The following is a 25,615-nucleotide window of genomic DNA, read 5'->3' as shown; positions in this document are numbered from 1 at the left end:
GCGCTATGTAGGGAACATAATTATGTAATACACTATCTAGTGCACTATGTAGGGAACATAAATCCGGTATCTGATATACAATTTAGTGCGCTATGTAGGGAACATAATTATGTAATACACTATCTAGTGCACTATGTAGGGAACATAAATCCGTTATCTGATTTACAATTTAGTGCGCTATGTAGGGAACATAATTATGTAATACACTATCTAGTGCACTATGTAGGGAACATAAATCCGTTATCTGATTTACAATTTAGTGCGCTATGTAGGGAACATAATTATGTAATACACTATCTAGTGCACTATGTAGGGAACAGTTATGTAATACACTATCTAGTGCACTATGTAGGGAACATAAATCCGTTATCTGATATACAATTTAGTGCGCTATGTAGGGAACATAATTATGTAATACACTATCTAGTGCACTATGCAAGGAACACAAATCATCATCTAGTTATACTTTCTAGTGCACTATGTAGTGAACATGAATGTGTTATCTAATACATTATCTAGTGCACTATGTAGGGAACATAAATCTGTTATCTGATATACAATCTAGTGCACTGTGTAGGGAACATAAACCAATTGTCTAATTCACTATCTAGTGCACTACGTAGGGAACATAAATTCATATCTAATATACAATCTAGTGCACTATGTAGGGAACATAAATATATTATCTTTCACACTATCTAGTGCACTATGTAGTTCACATTAATGTGTTTGTGACGCGAACAGTTAGCTTAGTAGTTCAGTTAGCAGCTCCTAAAAGTTCTGTTATCACCCATAATCCTTTGGTGTGTGCAAGAGGTTTTTTAGCTTTTTTTTTTTTTTTGGGCTTGGGGGGTCGGGGTCGAGGTCCGGGGGTAACTCCCTGAACTCCCTTAGTTTTTGCAACTTGGGATGTCTGACACAGGTGGTGTATTGCAATACTGTCAGTCATATTAACAACATAAGATGCCAAGTCCTCTGTATTTCTCGAACACAAACATGTCAGATTCCTGTATTTAAATGCCGGGGTAAAGAAATAAATCATAGTTGCAATGTAATCACCAAATTCTACGCAATGCACCTGAAAATAAATCGCTAGAGTCGGCTCAAAAGATTTAGCTAAAGGAGCCGATTCAGAGAGCCGAATCACTCTCAAACGACACATCAATAAAATGAACCCGGATCGCTTCACCCTGTCCGCTGAAGAATATTTAGGTGCGTTATTGTGATGTCGCTTGTGTATTTTGGTGCAGCTTGACATTATTTATGAACACTTACTATATTTGCGTCTGTACCTGGAGTCCTAACCCTATATCTGTATGATCTGAATGTATTGCAGCAGAGAGCAGTGCACTGTTTTATCTGAACGATGCTGTTACACAGTTCCTGCAGCACAGAGATGAATTCATCCAGTTTGGCATCGTCCGATACTTCGCTGAATAGTGAGTCTGATCTCTACAAGCATCAATTTCAGCTAATGGTTGCATGTTTTAAAAGTTGTCATGCCTCTGCAACCTTTGTCTGTTTAGTATTTTGTGGTTATTTACCAGTAAAATTAAACCCAGGTCCTCTGGACCCATGTTATTGTGCGTCACCCACTTTAAGAGATGTGCCACTCATTTATGTCCCTGCATTTATTATTTAGAACCTCTCATTTTAACATGTTTGTTGTAAATAATAGCATAGCTCCATTAAAATATAAAGTAAATTGAAACCGATCCATCCCAACACATTCCTACTCAAAATCAAATCAAATCAAATCAAGGTTTATTTGTCACATACAACTGGCAGTGAAATGCTTTTGTGACTGCTCGGCCACAGTAATTACAAAAACTACAAAATAGTCAAAATATATATTAAACAAAAAATTTAGAAATGTTTTTAAATGTAAAGTGTAGAAAAATTAGAAAAATTAACAATATAATTTAAAAAGAGCAATTTAAAGTGAACAAGTTTGTAAAAGTGACAACTAGTGCAGAAACTGTGCAACATAATGCTATACAGACGTGATTACTATACACAAATACGAATCCATACATATACATACATATATACATATATAAAAACTGTATACACGCATATACTTATATACACAAATACGAATCCATACATATACATACATATATACATATATAAAAACTGTATACACGCATATACTTATATACACAAATACGAATCCATACATATACATACATATATACATATATAAAAACTGTATACACGCATATACTTATATAAACATACATACCTGTATATCTACATATATACACACACACACACACACACACACACACACACACACACACACACACACACACACACACACACATATATATATATATACATACATATGAATTAGATTGTGCAAGTTGTGTACATTTAGTCCTGAATGCTATTTTCGTTGAGGACTCGAATAGCTTGTGGGAAAAAGCTCCTCCTCATCCTCTCCGTTTTGGCTTTTAGGACACGAAAAAGCTTCCCAGACCGTAACAAAGAAAACAGTCCATTACTGGGATGACTGGGGTCCTTTACTATCTTCCTTACCATAATGTTTTGGTTTCCTTACTGCCCTTGGCACAGAGACCACTAAATATTCAACAGTTGTAGAAATACCACAGCGTATCAGCTGGGTGAGAAGTGCCAGTATCACAGTTAGAAATAATTGTCTCAAAATTGTGTTTTTCATTTTTATTGCCAGCGGCAAACCCCAAAAATTTACATTATTGCTGGCAGGTCTCATAAGTGCTGATTTTTATAAAAAATATATTTTGTTACATTAATACATTTTCTCCCTTTTTCTCCCTTTTAGCGCATCCAATTGCCCGATTGCGTCATGCTTCCCCTCCACCAATACAGATCCCCGCTCCGATTGAGATTGAGAACGAAGCTAACCCACGCCCCCTCTGTCACGTCGGCAGCAGCCGTATGCATTTTGTCACCTAGGCTGCTTCTGAAATCGCATACTTAAACAGTACGTTCTAAATTTGAGGAAGTATGCACTGCTCAGCCGGTAAAGTAGTAAGCTTTTTCAGTACACAAGTATGCAGCTTCAGACGTAATAGTTATGAGAGAGTCCCTAACCGGCTTTAATATCCCACCTCTATATGAACAACAGGCCAATCGTTGTTCATGTGGTAGCTCAGCCCAGCCGGCAGGCAGAGCTAAGACTCGATACGATGTATTCGAGATCCCAGCTCTGGTGTTCCAGTGTGTGTTTTTACCGCTGCGCCACCTGAGCGGCCCATAAGTGCTGATTTTAAATGAAATGATTTCTGCACTGTAAGGACTACTAAATTTGACTCAGTTTAGGGGTAACTTTGTGTTTTGTTTTTACCTGTCTGTCTTTCAGTTTTACTAGTGTAAAGAACGGGAATCATGTTCTTTTTAGAGAATTCAGCTATGTTAAGGCAACACCACACAACAGAGCTTCCTTCATCCACATCTTCTGGAAATGCTTTAGACAGATTGGAAAGAATGGAGGTAGGACTGTGTGTGTGATGTCTGTGTTAGTGTAATGCTTTATGTACAGAATGGTGTGTGTATGTTTTAGCGTAAGGGGTAACTTACTCCATTGTGTGTGTATTGTTTGATGTACAGAATTGTGTTTGTTAGTGTAATGGTAAACATACAGAGGTGTGTGTGTGTGTTTGATGTACAGAATTGAGATTATGTGTGTTGGATGATGTACAGAGTTATAAATTACACACACATCCTCTCTGCAGATCTGCTGACCACGTTGGAGTACACTTCACTGCTCCATCTTATATGTCTGGACTTTCCTGCTGAAATAGTACAAAATACAGCCAAGTAATAAACCATGTCCAGCACTTTTGGATTGTGTTTACTATTTTTACTACCTTTTTAAATCTTTCTGACCCAATGTTTTTATTTGTAGCTATGGCAACATGGACAACCAGTTTATACTGTTGTTCTGTTTCTGGTAGGATTGTTCTGATGGACGATGCTGTGGACTGTGTTATGTCGCTTTCAGATTTTCTCTACGCTTTTCAAATCCAGTTCTATTATGAAGGTAAAAAATGTAGCGTAGAAATAAACAAATAATCTGTCATTTGAAATGAGTCAAGTCTAAAGTCGCTGTGTGTGTGACTTACGTGTGACTCCCCTCTGATTGACACAACATGAATCTTAAAGGTGGTGGTCAGAAGACTCCACTAGACTACATAATTGTGGTTGCTCATGTAGGTCCTGCACTTCCTTATATTTTCATGTTCCTAGTAAAAATTGCTTTCTTATTTCACATGATAACATTTTTAATGTGAACAAACAGTCTGTCACAAGATATCATTATTAATCTGGACAAACATGATGTATCGACAGACTTTAGGGTTTGAGGTACAAAAAAACCCTAAATTATTGTAGGAAAGATCTTTCTGTGCAGTAACAATCAAAAGAAGATACATGATAATATATAAATGAACGTATTTTCACAGAAACCTCATTTTTATATTGATATTTTTTCTATGTCACACTTAATATACACTATATAGACAAAGTGTTGAGACAACACTTTTAAAGTTTGAAATAATGTGTTTCCACCACAACACTTGCTAATAGATATAATAAATCAATTACAACTTTGCAGTAACAGTTTAGAAAAGACCCTTTCTCTTTCAGCATGATTCTGCCCCCAGTGCACAAAACAAGCTCTATAAAGACATGAAGAAAAGCTTGGTTAAAGAAAACTCCAGTGGCCTGACCTCAGCCCCACTGAACATTAATTGAGGCTTTCTTTACCAAAATCCCATCCATACAAATGCTTTTTTAACTGAATGGGTACAAATATCAACAGGCATACTTCAAAGTCTTGTGAGAAGCTGAAAAGATCATATATATGTCACTTTATTTTAAAGGCATTTGTTTTTAAATGGGTTGTCCAACAAACACATGGTCAAGAGTTCAAATACTTTTAGCCATATAAGTGTGTGTTGTGATGTTTACAAAGTCCAGCATTGTGTTTTAGCTGCTGTAATGATCCATCCATCCATAAATGATTGTTTACTTGTTGGCAATTTAAGGTTTCAAGTTTATTGTAAAATACTAACGAAGAAATGCACAATTTAACGTATTTTAATTCACATCACCTTCAGTTTTACGGTTTTGCCCTTTTTGGAGTATGTTGTAAAACATCAGTACTTTCTTAAGATTAAGTATCTTCAGTTAAACCACACCTTTCTTCAACAGAGTTTTTGGAGAATGTGTTGGTGATGTATGAGGACCTGTTGGAGGGAAAGAACCCAAACACTGTTATTGTCCCCACGTCCACATCAGCTGAACCAATATGCAGTGAGGAGACGGACACTCAGGAGGGCGTCGATTCCTCTGTCCTCCTCGAGTGTATTAAGGGACTGTGTGAGCGCTTCAAACCAAAGTAAGTAAAGTAAAAGTGAGAAAATGTTCTTAAAAACAGCAGAAGTTTGAATGATCTATGAATGGTACTTCAGTATATTTTCTGGTCACTCCATCCAAAAAATATAATACACTTTATAATAGCCAGTAAAGTCAGCTGCACTGTCATGGCATTTTTTGAACAATGGCAACCAAACACCCACAGGAGATGATGACATTTCTGGTGTGAACACAGGGCCACGAACGATCAGTGATTCGGGTGACAAGACTTGAAAAATCGTTGCCAGTCTGAACGTAGGGTAGGAAGAAACATGCTATGCTCTCTTTATTGCTCCACCACTCATGCTGGTGCCTTGGCCAGACAGCAGGAGAAAAAATGGTGATTTACTATCCAGCTTATCCTTCCTTGGACACAGCCGGTTGTCCCCCACAGCCACAAAGAATCTGATGTACCACCCAAATGCCTGCTAGTCATATTTTGGATTTAGTAATTTATTAGATCCATTAACTAACCAATACATGATATGAATGATTATAGACACACCCAGTTAATTAACAGTGATTTTTTTTCATCAATTCACCAACTGTTTTATACAGCAGAGTGTTATTGAGCTACTCTTTCCCCAGATATCCACCCCTTTCTGCAATAACAGACATTCTGGAGAGCAACACAAGAATCTCCTACTACAGCTTCCTGATGGCTTTATCCAAACATGAAGGAATCAACCAGGGCATCGGTAATAAATCAGCTTGTCATACTCAGAAAAAGAAGTAATTAAGCCTAAAATTACATTTTGTAAGTCATGGCACCTTTGCCATGTTTTAAATGTGTTGTTGTCCATCCTCTCAACACACCTGGTCCAAAATTAGACCACAAAATTAGGAAAACAACAGAATACAGGAGTGGGAAGCAGTAGACTGCAGACTCACAGAAGCTGTCTTCATGCTTTTCCTCCAGGTGCTCTTCCAAACAGATCAGACCTGTTGATCGACCCAGAGATGGACCAGGAGTTGGAGAGGCTGTAAGTGTTCATTTATCTGCTTAACCAGTATGGCTTTGCACAACACTTCAGGCCCTAAATAAAGGCCTGGTCACACCAGGATGGATGTGAAATTCAGAACACCAAGTTAAAATGAAATTTACTAAAAGATAACAATTTTACAAAGGCAACTTTCAGTGTGAATAGATTAAACTGATACATAGTTGACCCAACACCTACTATTGCAGTGTAATGGCTGAGATTTAAAACAGTGTTTTTTCTAAATTCCCAACTATTTTTCAGAGCAAAAACACAACCACAGCCAGTTGGAAAGTAATTCTGCAGGATAAAGAGGGACCTGGCAACACCCTGGTTTAAATAGTCAACATGGACATCTCATTTAAAAAATAAATGGTATTAAAATAGCGGGACCTTTTTTGCTATAACAACAGCCACTCTTTTAGGAAGAATTCTGACTTTGAGTTATGTCTGTGGGAATTTGTGCCTATGGCTGGGCACTGATGTTGGGCAAGAAAGCCTCGGTTGATGTTCCAGTTCATTCCAAAGCTATTAAGTGGGGTTGAGGTCAGGGCTCTGTGCACTGAAGTTTCTGTAAATCGAGTCTTTATAGAGCTTACTGTGTGCACAGGAGCACAGTCATGCCTGAACAGGAAATCGCCATCCCTAAACTGTTGCTGCAAAGTGCAAAGCATATAATTTTCTTTATATTATATATCTTTATTACACCTGTTAGCAATTGTTGAGGCTGAAACACATGAATTCAATAATTAGACAGGGTGTCCCAGTGCTTTCTTACCCAGTATTGTCCATAGTACTGTAGATCACTGTATTTATTGAATTTAGGAGTAGGACAAATTACTAATACCTGTTTACAAACATTAACAAACTTTTGTAATTTAACTACTGCTCATTTGTATTTGGGACCTCCAGACAAATTGGGGGTGGGGGATACCAACGCCACGCTAGCACACCAGAGCTGACATTTCGAACTGTTGATATGGAATATTAAGCAATAAGCATGATATGACATGTTGGTGATGTTCACCGTGTTTTTTCTGCGCTACAGTGTTGCTCAGGTTGCTGTCAGTCCGACGTCTAACAGCAGCAGCAGTGCAGTGGGACTAAGGGAACCGTGCAGGAAACCATCACCCCGAAAATCCTTGCACCAGCGCAAAAGGATTGAAATGGAAAGCGACGGATCCACAGAGGAAACTGATTCCTCGGAAAATTAGTGATGTTAGAGAGTAGGATACCAGAATCAAACCCAGTCAACATGCTACTGTCTGTGTCTGTTTATACAATAAACCCAATCAGCTTGACTTGACATGGCAAGATTGTTTTTTTTTTCATTCAATTTTTTATAGGGCTTTTTTTTTTTTTTTTTTTTAATTTTTTCCCTTTTTTCTCCCCCTTTAGCGCATCCAATCATTCAATTTGCATCATGCTTCCTCTCTGTCTATGCCGAACCCCGCCCTGACAGAGGAGATCGAAGCTAACCCATATCCCCTCCGAAACATGAGCAGCAGCCGGATGCATTTTTGCCACCTGCACATTGATGAGTTTGGCGCCACCTAGCGTTGCATGCAGAGAGACACACCCTAAGGGCACTCTTCCTCATCCCTGTGCAGGCGCCTCTGATCAGCCGACAGAGATCGTAATCGCATTCTAACAGAGAGAGACCCACATCCGGTTCTTTGTCCCACCCCCCAACTGAGCAACCGGCGAATCGTTGCTCATACAGCCGCCCAGCCTTGAACCGGGGAGGCAGAGCTGGATTCGAAACGATGTACTCAGAATCCAGCTCTGGTTGCAGCGTGTCTTTTTACCGCTGCGCCACCTGAGCGGCTTATAGGGCTTTTTATATTTATTTGTGCTTTGTAGGGTATTGATTTAGTTTGAGGTCTAATCCCTTCACAGTGCACGCAGAATGAAAATAAAATTAGAACCATTCATTTATTTTTTGAAAACAGCAAAATTAATTACAACCATAAATCAATTTTAAAAGGGCAAAATTAAAATCACAACAGTAAATCACTTCAATAATTACAACTTTGCATAAGTAAATAAAAAACTAGAATAACTAGATCAGGTTCTCCATGGTTGTTGGTATTTTTACACAATACATCAGTTAACTTGCACCACTAAATAATAACTTGGCAAATAAACCTAGTCCAGCACCAGTATCCATCTGGGGTTTAAACCGCTGAGACTGTCTAGCTGCAAATTAAACTCCAGGACGACGGGTTTACAAACAAGGTTTAATTTTACATCCTCCGTTATACAGATCAGCTCATCTGAAAATAAAAAAAAACATTTACAATAATCACAACAAATAAAATAAATAGGCACAACTTGTGGTTTTGCACGATTCACCTGTAAAAGATCCAAATGTTTTTTACCTTTATTTCTAATAAACATTTAGAATCCATAATCAATATTTCCCAGCCTGCTGCTGAACGTCCGTCCTGGATTAATCCATGCAGTTCATACTGGTGTAGTAATGTCGTTAATATTCTGTCATCCAGTTTAATGAAATAATCTAGCAGGCTGTACATACACACATCTCACACATGTCCTCACACACGTCCTCACACTCCTCACAGGATTAAATATTGCATATCATTCAGAGTTCAGCCAGTTTGCATGCTGCTCAGGATTTGTCTGCTTGAAACGTTGAGAAAAACTAGTCTTGGTTTTAATTCCTGCCAAGTTTCTTACATACTGGATCATTTCCGTTCAGAACCTTGAGACCAGACCCAACCTTTATAACCCACTGTCTGCTTTGGTGCTCGGTATATGTCATTTCTAAATGTGATAGTCATCATATCACTTCATAGGAAGATTTAACATTTAAAACTGTACATAACCCTCTGTTTATATTATGTATGATTTATATAATAAATAAATGATTTGTATGCCGTCATATAACATCTGCAGTCCATAAGAATTTGTGTTCAAATCAAGACTTTTTTTTTAATAGGGCAAAGACATGATGTGTCTTTTTTGTCTATTTTACGGAAAGTTGGATATGCAGAAATAGTACGTACACGGTTTGGACAAAAGTACTGGGACGCGCCCTCTAATTTTTAAATTCATATGTTTTAGCCACAGCAACTGCTAACAGTTGTAATAAATCAAATATATAAAGGAAATTTATGCTTCCAACTTTGCAGCCACGATTTAAGGAAGGCCCTTTCCTTTTCCAGCATGACTGTGCCCCTGTGCACAGAGCAAGCCCTATAAAGACCTGAATAATGGCTGTTGCTATAACTGAAAAGATCACATAGAGGTCACTTCAGGCTTTATAGTGTATGCCATTTCAGTTATCTGTTAACTTACAAATGTATTTACATCAGAAATGCAAATTTCAGGATAAATGATTTTTGAATGAATGTTGAAGCCTTTGGAAAAAAAGTGTCACCTCTGCTCATTGACCCACAAAATGTGTTCATGAGGTAATAAACTTGTGCAGCACAGACATGCAGAAAATATGGTAACCCTTGTGCGATCTGCTAGCTGATTGGCTAGCTTATACTATTTTTATATCCTATGCTGCTTTATTTTGAATTTTATTAATGAGATTTATTAGGTGGGTCAAAGGCATCCAGAATTCCAAATGTGGTTCAGTTCAGTGTATAGTGCACTATAGACTTCTGTTCCATTGTATACATCCCCAAAAACTTGCTTGTAAAAAGCCAAAACCTATTTTTTGATCCACATCAAGTTCACAGCAGGTAATTAGACCATGCAGAATCATTTAAACAGTCTGTTGATCACTCTTTAGGGGGCCACAGTGTGACAACTTTTTTGTATGGCCACCATTCTTCCCTGAACTAGAATGCCAGTATAGACAGACAGTAACCAAAGGTCTCCAGGTCTTCAACCCAAGGTCTCCAGAAGCCAGGTTGCACTGCGACTGTGCCACCCCTTTTTTAAGATCTAAATTCTCTGAACAGAAGCTACACTTCAGTAAACTATTGTGTTACATGGTGGCTGCTGTTCAAGAGCTGCTCCACATAAGGGGTTGTGTTCCTCTGCATGGACTATTTAGGCCTGCAGATGGGGCACAGAGGCGCAGTAGCATGTGATCTGTCAATCAGGATTGATTGTGTGCCTGTGCCTCATGAGTGTTAATACACTCCAGGTGGAAGTTCTTCTATATATCACAAATTTTAATAGCATTTTGATAAAGACATGATTGGTTTTAAACTGAAAATTACTGTTCATTCAAAAATGAAAGACGTTTTCACACAGTTATGTTTAGTGATTGGCCACATATAAAAATAACAATATAAGTAGCCTCAATTAAAATTCTGTATCAATGTGACCAGTTAAACGGAGGCTCCAATCTTCTGTTGCTAAATAGCTCCATAGTTGTTCTAGCATTGTGTTGCATGTCATTGCTTTGGGGTGAAGCGTTCACTGATCATGACACTACCACCATCATGTTTCACAGACATTTCACAATAAATCCTGTTTCATCAGAACCACGTGTAACCAATTACTTATGGACTGCACTGTATATGACACATGATGCCTGTACACAAAGGGAAGAAAATATTTAGGAAGAAAATAGCAAGGCTACATATTAAGATCAGTGAGATCTGATCTGGTTGCACTTTATGTTTCACTTTATGTCAGTATAAGTACCGAAAAGTACAATGTCCCTGAACCCACACCAACACCTTCTTAAAGTCCTGACCTCAACCCTACTGAGTGTGTTACTATACAGTATGTGGACTGTACTGAAATGTGAAGTCATTGCTGGAAAATCTACGTATTTGGCCAAGTAGATGTTCAGCAAACCCCATAATGCACTTAGAAATAATAAGTAAATAAAAGAATGATGTATTTCAATCATTCAGTCACAGAAGAGAACAAGTTGCAGAATTCATTACACTCCAAAGACTGTCAAAACGTAGATATTTCTTACTGATGTGTGTAACGTTTAATCTCAACTGTACAACCCAATACCTTGAGAAAAGTGCATGCCAATCAAAGTGAATTTAAGACAAACACGCCCGCCTGCCCACCCGCCTCCTTGGGGCCGCAAGCATCTTTGATTTGATTTAATGGGTAACAGATGCCTCTACATTTGGTTCAATACTGGATAAACAAAGCATTTTACAGTTATACACTTTCATAAATTCAGCCATATGTTCTAAATAAATGATTTAGAAGCATCTGCACTGTCGGTTATTGATGATAATGCCTTTAAAATAGACTCAATACCCTCTTATTGTCATGTTCAAATTGTTAGCAAAAGCTTTAGGAGTCTTGATATTTAAAGGATGCAATAGTCAAAAACAGCTCTGTAAACACACATCATGTCTTTTTATAAGTACGCGTTGCCTAAAATAGAAATGAGTGTTAGAGCAGGACCTGTTAAGGAGGTTTCTGTGACCCAACATGCAACACTTTATAGAACAGGGTATGGAGCAGTGCAAAGGAACGCGACGGAGCAAAGCTCATTCCAGGAAGATGTCTTCTGTAGGGCAGGAGTACTCCATGTTTTCTTTATAGAACTGCTGAAATGCTTTCCTGTTGATACACACACACACACACACACACACACACACACACACACACACACACACACACTAGAATCTGAAACTGATGTTTAAGAAATCTTTTATTTATTCATCTTTTAAAATCATCTTTATTCATTTTATTAACTGCCTTTTATTAACTGATCAGGATCATGGTGGGTCAAGTGCCACCTAGAAACACTGGGCACAAGGTAGGAATCCACCATGGACAGGGTGCCAAACCTTTGTGCACACATTTACTCACCCTTCTACATCTAGGAGCACTAGAGTGCAGCCAGTCCACCTTTTGTCTATCGGTTGTAGGTGAAAACTCATGTGGACATGGTGAGAACATACCAAACTTCTTAAGTTAAAAAGTGTGAAACCAATTTTATTCGTTTATGAATTGTTTGTTAATCTGGGTTAGGGTTGTGGTGGGTCTCATTCATTGGGCAAAAGGCAGAAAACACCCCGGACAGGTCGCCAGTGCACACCAGGGCAAACACACACACACACACACACACACACTCATAAACACACAAATAAACTATTTTTTTATTTGGTCAAACTGACTGCATGTCTTTGGACTTGTCAGAGGAAACCCAAAGGAAACCCACACAGACACAGGGAGAACATGGGAGAAACTCTCCACAGAAATTCTCCACAGAAAGGACCATGGCTACCTGGCCAGATCGAGGTGGGTCAAACTCAGGTCCTTCTAGCTGTGAGGCAACAGCACCACCCACTACACCAGTGCTGACCGTGACAGTTTTTTAAAATTTACAACCTATTATCACCATCAGAATATGTATGGTGGCACAGATCAGATGTACCTCAGCCAGTAAATGCAAGAACCAACTGAGAACCAATCCTGTTTGTTTAGTCATTTTAAACTTACCCAACGGATTCAGCAAGATATGGGGCGTGTTCCTCCGAGAAGAACACATGGCAGGCGAACGTCTGGTGTGCTGGGTGTTTGGTGATTAGTCCAAAATACCTGAATTAACAACAAAATGGACATTGTGACTGGGTGAATGCTAAAATATTTATATGTAGCTGCAATGTCTGGTTTAATGGACTACAGTCAAGACTCCATGTTACATTTAGAAGGCAGCAAATGAGCAACAGCAATTTTAAGGAGCACATGCTTAATCACTAAGCCACAAAGGCTAAATTGGTAGTAATCCAAGAAGAAATTGGATTATTAGTTAACCGAGATCCAAGCAATTGGCGGTTAAGGTCCCAACAGTGGCAGCCTGGCAGAGGTGAGGCTTAAACCTGTGACCTTCCAATTACTACTACAATTACTACAGCTGAGCTACTGCCCACTACTAAAAAAGGATGGGAGACAGAGAGAGTCTTCTTTACTATTATTATTACTGACCTATACATGTCTACTCACTTGTTATTCTTTGGGTGGCATCCACAGAACGAAATGTTCTTCAGCTGAAAGAAGTGGCAGTACTTGTCACCCTGTGAAAATAGAAAAAGAATCATGAATAAATGTTATCACACACCTATTTGTTGGCTTCAGCTATATGTGTTTTAGTCACACCCAAAGCTAACAGATGTATAAAATCAATTATATAAAATAAATTATACATCTTCATCTCTGTGGAAACTGGGGGGTGGGGGAGGAGAGAAGTAAGATGCATCTTCACCACATCATGAATTAATTCTGATTCTGGCAAGCACGTACCCTTCCAGAAACCTGACACTCGTCCTGAACGATGATCTTCACCCCCCGTATGTTGATCTCCACAATGCACACAGACGGTGGGTTGAACTGCATCATTCTTCTGTTTGACGCAATCTGCAGTAAGAGTATGAACACACTTATTTTAAATGCAAACGTTTAATGTCACGCAGGACTAAACGGAGCTAGTTTATAAAGCTTTTTTCCAGACTGCTGGTATTATTCTAAATAACTCTTATGGATTTGTGTCATAAATCACATTTTCTGGACATAATACTCAAAAAGTATTTACTACACACTAATACAAAGATTTCCAACCACCAATGTTATGGACTAGTATCAGGCTGCAGGTCATTATTTCATATTATTATTATTATTAAGTTGATTCTGACTCTTGGAGGTTACTATGTGTTTAAAACCAGGCTAACTAGGATAACAATTCAACCATAATCAACACAGTTACTGCAGCAGTGAGACAGTAAAGGCAAATCCTTCATCCTCACCGAATATCAAACACGGACATATTATAAACAATTAACAGATTACAAAAACACACATTTCAATATATTTATTTAGCTTTTTGAGAAAAATAGATCATAAAATGTCACCGTGCCCAAACCCTTTGCCCAATGGGCAGCTGCATAAGCAATAATTACATGTAAACAGTAATGTTTTCACTTAGGAAAGAATTTTAAAAATGTATAAAATGTAATTATTAGTAAGGAACTGTTTAGTGCAATTTAAGAAGTTTTCTTCTTAATTATATATAAACACATTATTGTCAGCTAAAACTAAACTGGGGAAAATCTGCTGTGACCACACGTAAAGTAATAGTGAAAGATTTTACCTGAAATCTTAAGTTTTACTGCCACCTATGGTCTGTATACTTTAATAGACAGTAGAATGTGTAGTATCACTGCGTAAGTGTGCTACTGTGCTTGGTCAGTTTCAGCACAGAACAAATAGGGAGATAAAAGTTGCTATTTTGGTTTATTCTGCGCTCAAAGGTGTAATGTAATGACTCAACTACATATATCAGGTGGGTAGTTTCAGAGTCTAGACTTATTTGTCTAGCATTGAAAACACACAAAGTTTTAAACAAATTTATAGGTAATTAGGCCAAAAAACTTTGGCAAAATTAAGGCCACAAGTACTTTCCTTATTCAAATGACTTTAATATTGCAGTAGTTTATTACTTTGCTACAAAGTCTGGTAGACATGCAAGCCAGAAATGCTAGAGTGACATTACAGTAGAAGCATCAATTAATACTTACATATTGTTATAATAAGGCTATTTTTTTACTTTTTTAAGCAAAATTAAAAAGGTTTTATTTCCTGCAGCATTTATCTACATGGCTCTGGTATTCTGATGTCTGTGATTATTCATTTATGTTCCCATAAATGAAACTTATTCATTTTCCGGAATTTGAACTAAATTTAAGTTGCAAAGCTATTTCTTATTAAGTCTAGAAAATATCACTGTATATTAGAAATAAAAACAGCTAGAGTTGGTTACGTGTTTCTTTCCTATTGCATTAGCTATTAGTGTTTTCAAAAAGAGGACAGGAGTACCACACGGCTCTACTCTTGGCCTGCTACAATTCTGTGTTCTTCATTTCAGTTTATATTTCTGATATATCTGACAACTCAAAACATTTATTTAATATAATGCAGTTAGTGAGTTGGCTTGCCATAGAAATCTGTTTTCTACCCACTAGTTCATGTTAATACACACATGTAAATGAGTACAGTTCCAATGTTGTATTGATACTGTACCTTCTGCATAGCTGCACAAAGCACATCATTCCCTTTATGATATGGCACTTGAACCGAACCCAGGAATTTCACCCAGAAAGTGTCTAACCAGTCGCTTTTCACCTCTGGAAATAATCCAATAACAAGAGTGGTTATGAGGATAAAATGACAAAATACAAATGCATGTTAAAACTATTTCTCCTAGGCTTTCAGTACCTTTAGGTTCTTTGTCCTTGGTGACCTTTACAGCATAAAAAGCAGGAAAAACTCCCCTGGAACCTGTGCGCATGTTATAAGCTTCACACCAAAAATCCTCCGCCTGCATTTCCATCAGCAACGGGTCGTCTGCCTCTAATTCTAACTCATCCTGATGTCTCGGGATAAACCTGTAAATATATAAATCACCTCCTTAAAGGAAATGTGTACGAAATAAACACAATTAAATGTGGTCTCAAATGTCCTAAACTGTCTTTTTCATCTTTGTGACAGAGAACTTGACGTCTACTTTTTCCAGAAAACGAGCTGAAACATGCAATCATCTGACAAAAGAACATGTTTCCACTGTCTTTTGGTCCATCTAAGATGAGCTTGGGCTTAGAGAACTCAGCAGCTTCTGTATAGAATTGATGTTTGGATTTTCCTTTTTCAAGTTGCATTTCTTGATGCAGCAGCAGACTGTGTTAAGTGACAACTGTTTTGCAAACTACTTTCAAGTCCATATTTTTCTGACAGAAAAGTGTTTATATTTATTATTTATTTATTATGGTTTTAATGTCATGTTTTACACACTTTGGTTACATTCATGACAGGAACGGTAGTTACTCATTACACAAGATTAGTTCACAAGTTTAAAGTCAAACACAATCATGGACAATTTTGTATCTCCAAGACACCTCACTTGCACGTCTTTAGACTGTGGGAGGAAACTGGAGCACCCAGAGGCAACCCACGCAGACATGGGCAGAACATGCAAACTGAATGGTGTTTGTAAGTAAGATAATCGAGACTTGCCTGAACACTGCTCTGTGGCTCTGCTCTCTTTCTTCACCATCGATAATGCAGGAGAAAAGACCGAACGATTCCACACCTACAGATCAACAAACAACAGAGGAATCCACTAAGTATCTACAATTGATTTTAGGCTATAAAATACTGCAGATGATGTAAATGAACAAAATATTATTTGGAAACAATAAAAATAGAAAATCTGCAAATTTTAGAAGATCAATTCGTTTGTCTGTTGCTTATATATCAAAATATGTTGTACATCGTTTTCCTCACTTTACAATTAACTCAGTACTGTGTACTGGCCAACAACACCCCAATGTTCTCCCCTATTCTAGTCGTATCCAATTACCCAGATTGTATTACGCTTCACCTCTACCCTCCACTGCTGACTGAGGAGCTTCGCAACTGACACACGCCCCCTGTGCCCGGAGAGCAACACCCTGATCAGCATTATTCCACAACTCTGCGCAAGCACCATCAATCAGCCAGCAGGGGTCGTAATTGCACCAGTTATGAGGAACCATGGTTCAGCTCATCCCACCCTGTGAACAACAGCCAATCGTTGTTCATGTGGCCGAATGGCAGAGCTGAGATTTAATACAATGTATTCAAGATCCCAGCTCTGGTGTGCTAGCGTGTTTTAACGCTGTGCCACCTGAGAGGCAACACACTTGTCTTGTGGTCCTTTTACTGTTTTAAGTCCTGAAAATGTCCCTCATATTTATTGAATGTCTTTGTATTAATTTATCTGCACTGTATATATTGCATCGTTTGTACTTGTGTTCTGTGTTGCACCCTGATCACGTACTAAAATTACAATATAGCCTCTTGAACCAGAACAACATTTCTGTCTATTTATAATTTTTTAAGGAAACCTTTACACTTAGTCATGACTACAGACAGATGTTTTATACAAAAACACCACAGGGCTTTATTGTAGTCTTTTATCTTTCAAGCCGATCTTTAACTACCTTTCAGGAACAACAAACAACTTTTATATGACAGAAAAATTAAGTACCAAGGTCAATATTTAATTTAAAAATGATGTGGGTGAAGTCTAGAAAGGGATGTATTATTATAGTAGTAGTAGTACCACAAGGCTCTATTCTTGGACCTCTAACAATCAGTGTTTTTCGGTGATCTTGTAGAAAGTATAATGGAAGAAACATTTTATATTACAAGCTGGAATAAGTAGGTGCATTTCTATCTGTTCTAAATCATCACTTTAAAATACAAGTACTGTTTTTATCCACCCACAAACTTTCCACTTAGTTCTGCACCAATCTAGCATTTTTAAAAAATACAAACATTATCTAACACATAAAATTTTTAAGCAACTCTTAAATTTTTCTGAGATAAATTCGTATTTATTCTTTATAGCTTAGTCAATTTGTCTTCCACTGCTCCCTGATCCCCGATTGCATTTGAGGGGGGTATATTTCCATCTCAAGCCCCTCCGACCCGTGCGCAGTCCTTAGCGGACCCTTTCTTATTCACCATGCTTCTGCACAGGCGCCTCTATCTGCTAATCAGGGTCCTTGCACAGCGTTTGAAGACCCCACCCACATAGTCCGGTCATCCCACCCTAGCAGACACGGTAGCCAATTAGTGTCTGCTGCAGGCACTACCAATTATGCTCGCTAGATGGCGCCCGGCTGACCGGTGGCAACACCGAGTTTCGAACCGAGGAGTTCAGAATCTCGGCACTGACGTGCTAACAGAATATCCTGCTGCACCACCTGGGCGCCTATATTTTACATTTTTTAAAGTGTATCCACCTAAAACAATATAGACTATATGGACATACGTATTGGGACACCCCTTCTTATTTTTAAATGTATGTGTTTCAGCCTCAACAATTGCTATAATGTGTATTCAATCAATTAATCATATAAAAGAAATTATATGTCTTGCAGCATCAGTTTAGGGAAGGCCATTTCCTGTTCCAGCATGACTTTTGAATGAATGGGCACAAATTCCCATAGACATATGTTTTGTTGCTGTTGTTATAGCTGAAAAGATCACACTGAGGTCACTGTATTTTAATACGTTAAGTTTTTGAAATAGGATGTTCAACAAGCTCATGGTCAGGTGTCCAAATACTTTTGACCATATAATTTGTTTGCTAAAATAGAAACCTATGTTTTACCCACCAGGAAAGCGGGGAAACCTGTTCACAAAGAGGTTGACGAACTTGCGAGAGCGGGGTGCGTCTGAAGTGGTGTCGGTGGCAGAGTCCGTGGACAATCCAGAAGTGTCTCTGTTCATACTTCTGGCTCCTGATTCTTCATCATCTTCCTCTACATCATGATCCTCCTCGTCCTCATCGACAGCCGACTCATAGACGGTGTTGTCGCTGTCGCTATCATAGCCCTGGTAGCACTGCTTCAGGCTGACCAGCTCCAGCTGGGCGTGCTCGTCCACCACCAGGGTGTACTTCACCGAGTCGTATGTCAGTCCCGAGGCGTCCTGGCTGACGGCTGCGTTCGAGGCTACGGCGTCTGCTGCTTTTGCAGCTGAAATGGAGTCTGTTGCCTCACTGAGGCTATCAGTCCTGCAAGGCGGAGTCGGGGGGTAGACTTCATCCTCCTCACTGATGGAGGGGTTGGTGCGTTCAGCCAAAGAATGGAAATGCAAAGATGGGAGTTCGGTATCAGAACTGATGGACATGCGGTTGCTGTCGCTGCTCTGTGAAAGGAAAGGTCTTTCCTGTTCAGGACAAACAGGCGTCAGGTGGATCTCCTGGGTCTCCTCCTTGCTCCTGTCCTTGTTTTCGTCCGAGTTGTTCTGTATATGCCCATTTTCCTGAGGATATTGAACTTGTTCACGGCAGCCGTTCAGGGTGTGGTAGTGTGCCTTTTCCTTGCAGATATTTCCCATGCTGCCCTCTACCAGAGTCCCGCTTCTGGTGGTATCTCGCATGTCTGTGTGTTTATCAGCCTGGACTTTGTTGACTCTGGACTCTGAAGGTTTGCCCTGCTTCTTGCAGTTGGTGGCTGAAGTTTTGTGTGTTGTAGAGTCGGCTACACCAGGCTTAGCATCCACTTGGGCACTTGCTTGGACTTTGTCCCCAACGTTAGGACTAACATGTTCAGCAGTAGAAGCCTTGTCTCCTATCACACATACAGAGCAGATTAACTGTTAGGTAACAGGTTCATGAGGATCAGTATTATTAAAAATGTTACAACACAAATCATTTCTCCAACCTACAGATCACACTATACTAATTCAAAGTCCCCAATTAGATTCAGATTCTGAAATTAGAAACATTAATCGGTCCGGAACTGCTGTGAACATTCACTGTTTGACATGTGGCCTCCTGTGAACTGTGAGTAAGCAGATTATGGAAGAAAAACTGTTTTCATCAGCAGACTGGAAAAACATTCACACATTATGGACAAAAATATTGGGACACCCCTTCTAATTCTTAAATTCATGTGTTTCAGACACAACTATTGCTAATTAATTATATAAACGAAATGACACCGATCAGCCATAACATTAAAAACCACCTCCTTGTTTCTACACTCACTGTCCATTTTATCAGCTCCACTTACCATATAGAAGCACTTTGTAGTTCTACAATTACTGACTGTGGTGGTGTGTTAGTGTGTGTTGTGCTGGTATGAGTGGATCAGACACAGCAGCACTGCTGGAGTTTTTAAACACCTCACTGTCACTGCTGGACTGAGAATAGTCCACCAACCAAAAATATCCAGACAACAGCGCCCAGTGGGCAGCGTCCTGTGATCACTGATGAAGGTCTAGAAGATGACCGACTCAAACAGCAGCAATAGATGAGCGATTGTCTCTGACTTTACATCTACAAGGTGGACCAACCAGGTAGGACTGTCTAATAGAGTGGACACGGTATTTAAAAACTCCAGCAGCGCTGCTGTGTCTGATCTACTCATACCAGCACAACACACACTAACACACCATCACCATGTCATTGCCGCACCATACTAGGGAAGGCTATTTCCTGTTCCTGCATGACTGTGGCTTTGTGCATAAAGCAAAGTCTATAAAGACATGAAGAAAATCTCAGTTTGAAAAAACTCCAGTGGTCTGCACAGAGCCCTGACTGAAATTCCCACTTTCTCAGAAGAGTGGCTGTTGTTATAGCAGAAAAGATTACATAGAGGTCACTCTACTTTAATACCACTTGTTTTTGAAATGGGATGTCCAAAAAAGACATATGTACTGTGGTTTACACTGTACTGTGATCTTAAACGTTGTTTATATTTTTATTTCTTTGGTAAATTTCTTTCTTTTACTTGGGATCTTTAATTTATGTATATTGCTTCGTTAGGTGTTTTTCTTTGCTAAAGCAGCTTGTTTGTTTATATTTAACACCATATAGCCCTGGAATTTTGTAAGTTGAATTTTATCATTGTTAACTGACTTTAATCTTTTACAGGTGAGCTAAAAAAATGGACAGAGCATCAGTTAAACAAACAAAACCAGTTAATGTGTATTTATTTTTCTCTTTTGCAGCCAATAATGAGGTAATAATAATAATCCACTCTGTATAGGGTAATAATAGTAATCTGACCTGTCTAGGGTAACAATAATAAGTTAATAACAATAATCCACTCTGTATAGGGTAATAATAGTAATCTGACCTCTCTAGGGTAACAATAATAAGGTAATAATAATAATCCACTCTGTATAGGGTAATAATAGTAATCTGACCTGTCTAAGGTAACAATAATAAGTTAATAACAATAATCCACTCTGTATAGGGTAATAATAGTAATCTGACCTGTCTAGGGTAACAATAATAAGGTAATAATAATAATCCACTCTGTATAGGGTAATAATAGTAATCTGACCTGTCTAGGGTAACAATAATAAGCCGCTCTGTCCAGGGTACCTGTATAGTGGTAGCTCAGTGGTTAAGGTACTGGACTACTGATCAGCAGACAAGTCTCACTGCTGCCAGGTAGCCATGTTGTGCCCCTGATGAAGGCTCTTAACCCTCAATGACTTGTATTATATTAAGTCACAATTGCAAGTCACTTTAAATAAAAGCATCTGTAAATGTGAATGCTTTTTCATGATGTTTGATTCTAACACTGCTTACCTTTTATATGAGGTGAAGAGGAATGAGTCTTCTTCTCTTTCCTTCTGTCCTTCTCAAATGAGTTATTATTTATTGTGTCCTAAATAAGAGAGGAAAGAGAAAATCAACTGAGGTGGATAAATCAGGTAAGATATAGAAAATAAGGCTATAATAATGCTATAGCCCACTACTGCTAAGATCTGGGGATCCAGGGTTTGAATGGTAATGGTGCTATCGGCTGATCAGGCGTCTGCATGGGCGTGATTGGCTAACGTTCGGGGAGGGGGGCCAGACAGCCTAGCCATTGGGAGGTGCACTTGTCAGGGCATATTTCTTTCTTAATGTGGCTCTCAATGCCAATCCCAAGCCTGGAGAGAAATCAGAAGGTTGCCTCCGGAAGGGCATCTGGCAAGAAAACTGTGCCAAGTCTGGTATGAGGACCAGTTCTCCTGAGGTGACCCTTAAATAAGAGAGCAGCCAAGTAATAAGGGATTTTTAATAAGGGAATTTTATTATTTATTTCTTTCAATACTTAGTTTCAGACTTACAGAATGTCCTTCTTTGTTTAGGTCAGTCAAGTAAGTCCAGCATCTTTAATATATGAGTGATGGCTAAATTATTTAAATAATAAAAAAAAGATTTTATATCAAACGATTAGCCTTAACATTAAAACCACCTCCTTGTTTCTACACACATTGTCCATTTTATCAGCTCCACTTACAATATAGCCATATATACCATATACATGCTTTGTTTGCTCCCTTTCATGCTGTTAATCAATGGTCAGGACCCCCACAGGACCACCACAGAGCAGGTATTATTTAGGTGGTGGATCATTCTCAGCACTGCAGTGACACTGACATGGTGGTGGTGTGTTAGTGTGTGTTGTGCTGGTATGAGTGGATCAGACACAGCAGCGCTGATGGAGTTTTTAAACACCTCACTGTCCCTGCTGGACTGAGAATAGTCCACCAACCAAAAATATATCCAGCCAACAGCGTCCCATGGGCAGCGTCCTGTGACCACTGACAAAGGTCTAGAAGATGACCGACTCAAACAGCAGCAATAGATGAGCGATCGTCTCTGACTTTACATCTACAAGGTGGACCAACCAGGTAGGAGTGTCTAATAGAGTGGACAGTGAGTGGACACGGTATTTAAAAACTCCAGCAGTGCTGCTGTGTCTGATCCACTCATACCAGCACAACACACACTAACACACTAACACACCACCACCATGTCAGTGTCACTGCAGTGCTGAGAATGATCCACCACCCAAATAATACCTACTCTGTGGTGGTCCTGTGGGGGTCCTGACCATTGAAGAACAGGGTGAACGCAGGCTAACAAAGTATGTAGAGAAACAGATGGACTACAGTCAGTAATTGTAGAACTACAAAGTGCTCCTATATGGTAAGTGGAGCTGATAAAATGGACAGTGTGTGTAGTTAAAATGTAGTTGCTTAATAAACACACTTACTTCTGCATTTCCTAATGATATAACTATTATATTCAATTCATACAGAACCATTGTCCTATAGTTATTCTATGGTAAACACATTAAAACTGTGCTGTATAAACAAACCATATATGATCCCATACAATTCATTAAAACATAAATAAGTACAGAATATATTTCCAAAACACCACACATTACGGTTACGCAAGAACTCACCACATTATAAGAGTGAATACTGATGGAATCTAGTGAATGAGACAAACATAAGAAAGGTCCAGCAGTGACGTGAGCACGGCCGAGCTTCTGGGAAGAGGAATCAGCACAGCTTTAGTTCTCGCTGACTCACCACCACAATGCGATGGACATCCCATCCTCCATCACCATGGTGACAGTGCTGAGGAGGACTATAGGGTGTGGGCAGTAACTATGATGCTGTACGATGGAGGGAGACACACATTTACACTGTTTTCTCATTTCTTTCTGTGACACCTGGGTTTCTCTCTCATGTGAGCAACGAATAGCTGAATTATTTAGACATCGCTTAGCATGGACGGGGGGAAGCATTTGTAATCCGATGTGCTGTTCCAGTAAAAGCTCTGCTGATAAAGATCTGTGTATTACGTTAAATTCCACTTATACCAGGTCCTGTGTGGGGGGAAATGAAGCTGTTTATCCCAATATGTCTCTACAGTATCTTCATACATCTTATATAGACGCCCTATTTTTTATTTATTTATATTTGTATATACAGAAAGCAAAAGAATGTGAATGTGCTTGTATGCACAGAGAGCTTTCTCTCTCTTTCCTTATTATTTATCTTCCTTAGATTTCCTCAGACTTATTATTTTGTATAGAAATATGATATTTATATCTATAAACACATACATTTAAATACATGACAATAATAACACATCAGAAAACCCTCAGCACATTTCCACTTTGAATAAATCAATGTTTGGTTTAGTTGACGTTTGTTTCTTTCTGCAGTTAGAACTTTGTTTAAATGTCTTGACTATGAACTACACTGTTTAGCCAAAAGTACGTGGACACCTGACCATGAGCTTGTTAAACCTCCCGTTTAAAAACCATGGATACAGAGTTGGCATCTTCTTTCATGGCTTTAACAGCCTCAACTCTTAATGGAAATCTATTTAGAATATTTTGGAGTGTGTCTGTGGGATTCTTGCATATTCAATCAGAAATCAGATTACTGTTGGTAGATGAGACAGCCTGGAAGAGGAATCAAGGTTCCAGTTTATCCAAAAAGTGTTCAATATGATTGACCTTTTATGACGTATAATATGAAATGACCTTTTGCAGATCACTGGAGATTTCTGCATACCCATATCAGCCATAACATTAAAACCACCTCCTTGTTTCTACACTCACTGTCCTTTTTATCTTCTCCATCTGTTTCTCTGCATGCTTTGTTAGCCCCCTTTCACCCTGTTCTTTAATGGTCAGGACCCCCACAGGACCACCACAGAGCAGGTATTATTTGGGTGGTGGATCATTCTCAGCACTGCAGTGACACTGACATGGTGGTGGTGTGTTAGTGTGTTTTGTGCTGGTATGAGTGGATCAGACACTGATGGAGTTTTTAAACACCTCACTGTCCCTGCTGGACTGAGAATAGTCCACCAACCAAAAATATCCAGCTAACAGCGCCCCGTGGGCAGCGTCCTGTGACCACTAATGAAGGTCTAGAAGATGACCAACTCAAACAGCAGCAATAGATGAGCGATCGTCTCTGACTTTACATCTACAAGATGGACCAACTATGCAGGAGTGTCTAATAGAGTGGACAGTGAGAGGACACGGTATTTAAAAACTCCAGCAGTGCTGCTGTGTCTGATCCACTCATACCAGCACAACACACACTAACACACCACCACCATGTCAGTGTCACTGCAGTGCTGAGAATGATCCACCACCCAAATAATACCTGCTCTGTGGTGGTCCTGTGGGGGTCCTAACCATTAAAGAACAGGGTGAAAGCAGGTTAAAAAGTATGCATCTTTAAATTGATCATCTCTTTTATTGTAGCTTCCTCTTTATAGCACACAGTACTGTACTGGCTATAAAACTAATCACATACAACTGAACTAAAAGCAGGTCCACTATTGATATTAATATTGTCATATCCTTACATACTACAAAGTAGTGTTTAAAACACAGTCTCTGTTTCACAGATTAGTGACTTGTTCTGCCACTGATTCTGGGAATTATAAAAATACAGGGTGATTTTTTTAAAAATACTTGTAATGTTTAGCACTTTATGATAGGATAGGATGCATCAAGCAGGGCTGGTGGGTTTCCTGTTGATAAGCTACAGTATATGTGGTGTTTATAGCTGTAATTTAAAATCATGTTTGTGCTTCTGTATAGTTTATGTGATGCAGTGAATGTGACTTCTAAAGTTCACACAGTGTAAATCCATTAGATGGCCCAACAGACCTGCTAAATCTAATGCAACCCATAATCATTAATCACTATGATGCCACTTTTGCATCAGGAGAAGCACACCCTGGGTACAGCAATGCAAAACAACCTCATATAGTATTTTATCCTGTATTTTACCTTGATTTAAAATAGGACATCTAAACTCCCTGTAAACAGCACAGAAAAAGCATCAGTTAGAGATCAGCGTCAGGCAGCAGCCTCAGAAAAACGTCACTTTTCTGCCCTGGATATGACTCAGACTCACGGGGCCCTCAGACACACTCAGGAACATAAATA

At 39.0% G+C, this 25,615-nt stretch overlaps 2 protein-coding genes across 3 annotated transcripts in view; one reads left to right on the top strand and one right to left on the bottom strand.

Annotated features, from left to right (window-relative positions):
* Window positions 1–1,159: 1,159 nt before the first annotated feature.
* Window positions 1,160–7,689, top strand: cstpp1 (centriolar satellite-associated tubulin polyglutamylase complex regulator 1). Of its 2 annotated transcripts, none has more exons than XM_063000146.1 (9): window positions 1,160–1,212; window positions 1,337–1,439; window positions 3,347–3,477; window positions 3,720–3,804; window positions 3,942–4,027; window positions 5,200–5,386; window positions 5,992–6,101; window positions 6,323–6,386; window positions 7,432–7,689. In XM_063000146.1, exons 1-9 carry the CDS (start codon window positions 1,170–1,172, stop codon window positions 7,595–7,597), a joined length of 975 nt encoding a protein of 324 aa, XP_062856216.1. In that variant the 5' UTR covers window positions 1,160–1,169; the 3' UTR covers window positions 7,598–7,689. The 2 variants fall into 2 exon arrangements, with proteins under 2 accessions (XP_062856216.1, XP_062856217.1); XM_063000147.1 differs by lacking the exon at window positions 7,432–7,689 and adding an exon at window positions 6,648–6,736.
* A 3,609-nt stretch (window positions 7,690–11,298) lies between these two features.
* Window positions 11,299–25,615, bottom strand: part of mapk8ip1a (mitogen-activated protein kinase 8 interacting protein 1a) — a 30,811-nt gene continuing 16,494 nt past the window's right edge. The window contains exons 4-12 of the mRNA XM_063000145.1: window positions 21,439–21,517; window positions 18,506–19,465; window positions 16,356–16,431; window positions 15,561–15,730; window positions 15,366–15,469; window positions 13,593–13,706; window positions 13,296–13,366; window positions 12,792–12,890; window positions 11,299–11,906 (exon numbers count right to left, since the gene is read on the bottom strand). Of these exons, the coding sequence (XP_062856215.1) occupies window positions 11,834–11,906; window positions 12,792–12,890; window positions 13,296–13,366; window positions 13,593–13,706; window positions 15,366–15,469; window positions 15,561–15,730; window positions 16,356–16,431; window positions 18,506–19,465; window positions 21,439–21,517 (1,746 nt within the window). The 3' untranslated portion in view covers window positions 11,299–11,833. The remainder of the gene's footprint in view (window positions 11,907–12,791; window positions 12,891–13,295; window positions 13,367–13,592; window positions 13,707–15,365; window positions 15,470–15,560; window positions 15,731–16,355; window positions 16,432–18,505; window positions 19,466–21,438; window positions 21,518–25,615) is intronic.

This window comes from Trichomycterus rosablanca, chromosome 8, assembly GCF_030014385.1.
Source record: "Trichomycterus rosablanca isolate fTriRos1 chromosome 8, fTriRos1.hap1, whole genome shotgun sequence".
Classification (NCBI taxonomy): domain Eukaryota; kingdom Metazoa; phylum Chordata; class Actinopteri; order Siluriformes; family Trichomycteridae; genus Trichomycterus; species Trichomycterus rosablanca.
The sequence above is the reverse complement of the archived record's forward strand: the minus strand, read 5'-3'. Positions and strand labels throughout refer to the sequence as shown.